The following is a 7,740-nucleotide window of genomic DNA, read 5'->3' on the forward strand; positions in this document are numbered from 1 at the left end:
CACCAAGCAGTGAAATTCAATTGCAGGACAGCCGAGACATTTAACGCCTTCACTGAAGGGGAACTGCAGAACGCTTGCAAGAAATTAAAGCCTAGGAAAGCACCAGGACCGGGATGTATCCCTCCTGAGATATTAAAACAACTGATAAAGCGCAAACTAGGCTACGTGCTTCGAACGTATAATAAACTCGCGACCAACGGCATATTCCCAAAGGAATGGAAAAGGGCAAAAATTGCCCTGCTGAGAAAGGGTGACAAACAAATTGACGATCCTAGCTCGTACCGACCGATTAGTCTATTGGATGTGGAAGGTAAGCTCTATGAGCACTTGATACTCGGTAGACTCAAGTCTGAACTCGAACGCACTGGAGGTCTAGCCGACAATCAGTATGGCTTCAGAGAAGGACGAGAAACTGTGGATGCCATCAGAGAAGTCGTGGTTACTGCAGAGAAAGCGGCTGCATTTTCGAAACAATGCAGGCGTCTATGTGTGCTTATAACAATCGACGTTAAAAATGCATTTAATAGCGCATCGTGGCAAGTAATCCTGGATGAACTGAGGAAGAGGAAAATAAACAAATGTTTGCTAAGCCTTCTAGTATCGTACCTGTCAGAAAGAAGGATAATACTTGAAGCAGGAGACGAAACAAGAGAGAAAGAAATAAACAGCGGGGTGCCGCAAGGCTCCGTGCTTGGTCCAACCCTCTGGAATGTCCAGTACAACAGTCTACTACAACTAGAGCTGCCAAATGGCGTTAAGCTTATAGGCTTCGCAGATGACTTGGCTATGGTGGTTGTAGCTTCCAGTGAAAAATCACTTATGCAAATTGCGGATGCGGCATGCCTGAAAGTATTTCAGTGGATGGAAAGCAGAAGACTTGAGATAGCGCCGAAAAAAACAGAAGCAGTTCTTCTGACCACTAAGCGGAAGATAGGCCCAATATGCTTCAACATACAAGCTACAAGAATCCATCCAAGTAAATGCATAAGACAACTTGGAGTATGGATTGACACCAAATTAAGATTTGCCGCTCACATAGAAAAAATAGTTCAGAAAGCAGAGAAGACTATGACAGTTCTAGCAGGCCTCATGCCCAACATCAGGGGACCAAGAGCTTCAAAGAGGCGAGTCCTCACGAGTGTTGTAAACTCACAGATACTCTATGCTGCTCCTGTTTGGCTAAAAGCACTGAAGATAAAAGCAAACTTAAAAAAACTTGAGAGGATCCAAAAACTTATGGGCATAAGAGTCTGTAGCGGTTATCGAACTATCTCAGTGGAGGCAGTAAGGGTCCTGGCTGGAATCCCTCCCATAGAACTGCTAGCAAGAGAAAGACAAGAAACTTATGAAGGGCGACCGCGAGAAGAGGCTAGAGAAAGTCTAATTACCAAATGGCAAGAAAAATGGCAAACAGGAAAACATGGACGTTGGACGTGGAAGCTAATTCCAAATATCAAATTATGGACTGAACGCACTCATGGCGAGGTAGACTATTTTTTGACACAGGCACTCACAGGACACGGGTGCTTTAAAGAGTACTTATTTAAGCGCAAAAGATCTGCGACTGACAAATGTTTTTACTGTGGGATGGTCGACGATGCGGAGCATACACTGTTTTTCTGCGCCAGGTGGCATAGAATCAGAGAAAGTTTTCGACAAGAAGCTAACCAACTTTTCGCCCCAGAAACTATGATGAGCAACCTTCTTCAATCGAGTGAGGGATGGACAAAGGCCTATAAGGCTGTTAGAAAAATTATTAAGATCAAAGAGAAAGAACACAGAGAGCAAAGCCTTCAAACAATGTACAGAAATCTAAGTCATCAGAAGAAGAGTGAATAAAAAGACAACACTCACATTTAAGTAATGCTCACGCGGTTTCCGAAGCGAAGTGTGGCAGAAGGTAAAAGGAGTTAGGTTTTATTGGGTAGGTGCCGTTTCGGTAAGTCCCACTCTCACCTTGGTCCCTTGTGGACTATTTCCCCATGTGTGTCTCTCACGTGTATGTATATTATGTATATACATGTGGTATGCAGATATTGGGCTCGTGGTCCCCAAGGTTCGAATGTGGTTAGTGCATGAGCATTTTTCCGTTTTTACTCTTCTAAAAAAAAAAAAAAAAAAAAATCTATCTATCTATCTATCTCGTGCCCTCCATCTCCCTCAAGCTCGCTCTCTTTCTCTCCATCCTTCGCTCTCACGCTCACACATGCTAACTGTTTTCAATACAATTATTTATTCATTTCGAACGTTACTCCCAAAACATCTAACTAATTCGAGTAATATTTCAGTTATTCTTTATGTTGAAAGAGTTAAAAGAAAAATAACTTCACTTTCATTTACATCATATGAAGTTATTACCATTTCTGCCGGACGTCCCACGGTGGCTCAACTATTGTTTCTCGACAACACAATTTTATGGTATCATAAAATACAAAGAAGAACATAGTTTAGCAGTTTTAACAACTTCTGCGTCAAACTTTTCCCCTGAAGTCGGCATTTTTTAAATAATCAATACCGGCAACTTTACAGATATTTTCGCTAAATTTAAAGATTTTTTTGGACTTTCCAGGTAATTTTCAAGAATTCAATTTCCTGAGTTAGAGACCACCGCCAGGCCATTTTTTAGGACTATACCACTGCATATAACCACCACCAATTCAGGAAAATTCCGTTGAATTTCTTTTTTCTTTTCCATTTGGAACGAAACTTAAGGACTGCATTTCTTATATTCAGACAACTAAGCCAGTAAATGTCTTTCCGATAAAAAAACTGAAAAATGATTTTGAGAGATTTGCCTAAATTGGTGGTGGATATGTATGATGGCCGATTGAAATGATTAAAATTCGTGGGAATCGGTATTTTTAAATTCTACGAGTAAAATGATTCCATTCAATGGGTTATTGATTGTTCTATGTTAATCTGGTAACAATAATTATAATTAGAAACTAAAGCTTTTTTCTCCTTTCCAATTATAGTTTCAGCGTTATATATAGTTTTCTTAAATGTCCCTGAGTTTTTATGTCATCTAGTAACAAACATTTTTTCATTGATTTTATATGTTTCATTTCCACATTGAAATTTATTAATACTTGAAGATTATTGAATCAACTTCACGACGTTAAGATTTAATGAAACTTCAAGGGCGAAGTAGAGTAAAAGTAAAGTACTATTTGGTCATCCGACCGGTAATTTACAAAGTACTTTTGGAATTTACATTTTACTTTGAAAAATTGTATTTTTTTAATTATTAAAATTTAATTTATTTACTGTATTCGTATCCTTTATAACATAACATATCAGTATGTTATGAATTGTATAAGTATGTTATTTATGCAATCTATTTATTTCTTAAAACGAAAAATCTGTTTTCTTGGACGTACGTGAAATTTTTGTTGAATCAAACATAGCGGAATTACCAAAAAATATTTTATACTATAAGATAAGAATTTTGTACCTAAGAAGAGGCATTTTTAACCAAGCAGTTCCATTAGCAACCAAACGTTTGGACATTTTAACAAATAGTTAAGTTTTTAAGTCCAAAAGAGGAATTTATTCTGAAACACTTGAATGTTTAACAAAAAAGTTCTTTTTTAACCAAGAAAGGTAAATTTTTAACAAAGACAGATAATTTTTCTACCATAAAAGATGAATTTTCAATCCAAAAGAACGAATCTTTAAGAAAATAGGTAATTTTTCGACAAAAAAGATGACTTTAACAAACTCATTTGATTTTTAAACAAATATTTACATTTTGAACAAAATGGTTAAATTTTCGAACTACAAAGATGTGATAGTAATAGTTAAATTTATAATTTGAAAAATTGCTAAGAAAAAAAGAATTTTCAACTATTTGGATTCAACAAAAGAAGACGAAACTCTAACAGAATAGTAGAGTCTCCAACCTAATACATGAATTTACAACCAAGCAGTTTAATTTCCCACAAAAAAAAAGAATTTTTATGAAGAGTTAAATTTTCAAGTTCAAAAGTTTTTTTTTGAAAAGAAGTTGACTTTTATAATAATTGTTAATTTGATGCTGAAATTTTTGATTAAATATCAGTTTTAACTTACTTCCGACATAACTTATTGGAAAAAAAGGAAAACTTCTATGCATAAATGTTCCTTTTCGGAGTTTGTATAATATATTTGTGATAAACAGTTAAATATGTTCTGTACTAACAATTACAAATCCAATAAAAAATATAAGACATTTTAGGTAAGAAATTAGTGTTTTTAGAACTAACGCACTATACTGAATATTTTTTGAAATGACTAATTTTGTTGCTATATTTTTTTATATATTGTTGCACAAAAAATTAAAAAATTGGCGAGTTTCTGAATCGTAAAAATTTAAGGCTAGGAATCCAGTATCTAAAAAGCCAAGAAAAATACAGCGTGAATGAAAATGCTACTCGCTATTACGCGAATATTACTCGGTATTACGCATTATTGCGAATCATTACGCGATTATTACACGTGAAGTTTACGGAATAATATTCTAGTGAATAAACCGTTGAAAAAATGTTTGAAATCTTCTAAAATATTTAACATTTTTGAAATCCTTTAAAACCAATTACATTTATTTGAATATATATGAAAAATTCCTATAAATCTTTTAAAATACATTACTTATAATGATTGAAATCCATTAAAAATTTCTTTGAATCCTTTAAAATTTTATGAAGTAATTTAAAACAATTTAAGTCATTGGAAATATGTTGAAATATTTTTAAATCTCGTCAAAGCTTTTAAATCCTACGAAATCTCTCAATTCTTGTGAATCCTCGGACATTGTTTAAAATGTTTTTAATTCTTAGAAATCCTACGGATTCCTTTAATTCTTATGAAGTTATTTTAAAATTATAGAAATGTTATAAAATATTTAGAAATTTGTATATCTATTGAAATCACGTAAAAATCCTCTCACTTGTAAATTAAAATCTTCACATCTGTAAATATTGTCTACAAAATAAGGCCGAACAAAAAATCAATAAATAAGAATTTTATTCTGGTAATTAATTAATTAACTGTATTCTAAAATATAATAATAATTAAATTTTAATTTTCACATTTTAAGCCTCGAGAAGTAGATCAGATTGTTATTTTTACTTATAAAATATTGTAAAAGGTTTATTTTCTAAGATTTTCATTAAGTACACAAAATTATAATTAAAAAATAAGAGCGTATAATTTAATCCCCTAAATTATTATTTTTACACTTATTGTAATCAATATGAATAGAAAGAGATGTTGTATGCTGATCTGAAATACTTTTTTTTTTAAATTTAAGTCCAAATCAAATAATTCCAACTTTATGATTATCACCCATGTATTTATCACCCATGTATTTTTAAATATTTAAAGTATGTAAGGATAAAAAATCCTTTAAGGAGCCAAAGATTTGCAATAAAATTTAAAAAATAGAATATCAAACGATATTTTATGCCCATATTTTTACAATAATTGTAAGGTTTCTGCATTGAAAAACATTGATAAGAAAAGTATAAAATTTATTTGTACTTTACAATACAAAATCTTCGTATTTTGATGTAAATATCAAATTTATATTTATATTCTAGGACTATAATATGGTTTGCATCAGCCTATTATATTAGTATAAAAAATCAAAATATAAAAAATACGGCTTCATAATCATGCTAATGTGAAAATGAGGAATGCTTTTAGTGAAACAATGAAAGAATACACTTTCGTAAAAAAAGAACTTAATAGTTATCAAATGGTATCGATATCACTGACTTAAAAATATAAAAGGTTCTCTTAGCGTAAAAAATCTCAAATTAAAGAACTTTTATAAGTTAAAAAAAATCTTTTCATTAAAAAATTATCATTCAAAAATGGAGTAGTTTGAATTAGAATTGAGAAAACTTCTGAAATTCTGTGATGATGCATTAATTGGAAAGACCGCTTTTTACATGATTTTGTAGAATTTTCTCAAAGTCAAAACTGTGGCTTTAAATACATTTTAAGTTTTTGAAATTACTAAATTTCTTATTGTCAGAGAAACTAGGGAGTTTTTGGCTTTTAACATGTTTGGCTTTCGTTACATTCTACCTGACAATACATTTTTCTGTTATATTAAAATCCAAATAATCTGATTCAGACAATTTTCTAATATAATAACAAGTACTGCTTTCACATTTCAAGCAAATATACCCTTCCTTGCCAATTTGTCTGCCATGACATTTCCGTAAATTCCGTTATGGCTACATACATGCAACTGGAATTAAAAAATAAAAAGTGAAAATGAACTCTGTCACAATTAAACTTTTCTTTAGAGGCAATAAATAATAATTTTTTGCATAATTCTTACCCATTCATAGTTCAAGTAACTTAGAGCATTTTCCATTTTCTGGAAATCGAGCTTGTTAACAACTTGTACCCCTCTGCTATTAATCCATCCCTTGGCTTTCCATTTATCAAGATGTTCCTCAAAACAATCAATGATAAACTTTGAATCGGTGTTGATTATCAAATTTTTAATTCCGGCTTTCCGAGCTTGCATTGCAGCAATTGTTACAGCCTGAATTTCAGCTACAATATTTGTTTGACGATCACTTTGCAGGGGTTGGGAAACGTTTCTGAAAATCAAATTGATTTTTTTTTCATTTATTCCATTTGAATTTTAAATACAAATTATTTACACAAGTTTAAAAACGATGGAAAAAAATAAGATTCTAACTCATTCAATTTCGAACTGAAGATTTCGAGGGATATCAAACAATTTTTAGTTTGAAGAATTTTAAAGATTGCAGTGATTTAAAAAATATTTGAGAATAAATTCTAACAGAATTGTGCGAAAGATTAAAAAACTTTGTAAGATATAAAACTATTTTAGATGATATGAATGGATTTTTGAAGATTTACATAAATTGCTTCAGAGTGGTTTCAATTCATGTAGAAAAGTTTCTGAGGAATATTTTAAATGATAATTCAGATGAAAAAAAACTTACAATGGATGGTTTTTGCCAAAAAAAAACTCCTACGCCAGCTTTTGCTAGGAGTGTTCCATTTCTGAAACAAACCCAATCGGTCCAGACATTTACGAATCCATCATTCCTTTCATTAAAACCATAGCCTTTGTAGGAGTGAGGCATTTTTGTGTTTAATTAAAATTCCTAATTAATGGAAAATCAATGTCTTCTTAAAATTGGAATTTCTCCCAAATATTATTTTCTAGAAAATAATTTGAAAGATAAGAATTCATATTTTTATTTCATTTAAAAATGTATGCAAGATAGTATTAATTAATAATGAAATGACCAAGCTGACAGTTTTCACTCAGTTTTTCAATTTTCAGTGAGTAGTGTGAAGACGTCAAATCTTCCTTTTCTCATTTCGAGGAAATAGTCGCTTCACTATGCCACATATTTCTTTTGAAATAATCAGAAGTAGGTTAGTAATAAGCTTATTATATTACTTCAAATAAATATAAGAAAGAATTTTTCCATATAGTACATATGTATAAACAATGTTTAAAATGAACTTTTGTATACCAAAATTAAAGAAAAATGTTTTCATCCAATGTACATCCTATACTTTGTGTAATTACTAGTTAAAACATGATACGTGTTAATATATTAAAATAAGAATATATTATTTTACTTATTCTTGTGCTTCATTACCAGGTGTATACATATGAAACCGGTATTGCCATTTAGCGGCCAGTAGGCACACTTGTAGGCACTGTCGGAACTTACCATTTGTGCTTATTGGCGTATT

The 7,740-nt window shown here is 31.5% G+C and overlaps 1 protein-coding gene across 1 annotated transcript in view; it reads right to left on the reverse strand.

Annotated features, from left to right (window-relative positions):
- Window positions 1-5,943: 5,943 nt before the first annotated feature.
- LOC117175450 (ribonuclease H1-like) overlaps window positions 5,944-7,740 on the reverse strand; it is a 2,001-nt gene continuing 204 nt past the window's right edge. Inside the window, exons 2-3 of the mRNA XM_033365158.1 lie at window positions 6,332-6,599; window positions 5,944-6,238 (exon numbers count right to left, since the gene is read on the reverse strand). Coding sequence (XP_033221049.1) covers window positions 6,161-6,238; window positions 6,332-6,599 — 346 coding nt within the window. The 3' untranslated portion in view covers window positions 5,944-6,160. The remainder of the gene's footprint in view (window positions 6,239-6,331; window positions 6,600-7,740) is intronic.

This window comes from Belonocnema kinseyi, chromosome 6 (genome assembly GCF_010883055.1).
Source record: "Belonocnema kinseyi isolate 2016_QV_RU_SX_M_011 chromosome 6, B_treatae_v1, whole genome shotgun sequence".
Classification (NCBI taxonomy): domain Eukaryota; kingdom Metazoa; phylum Arthropoda; class Insecta; order Hymenoptera; family Cynipidae; genus Belonocnema; species Belonocnema kinseyi.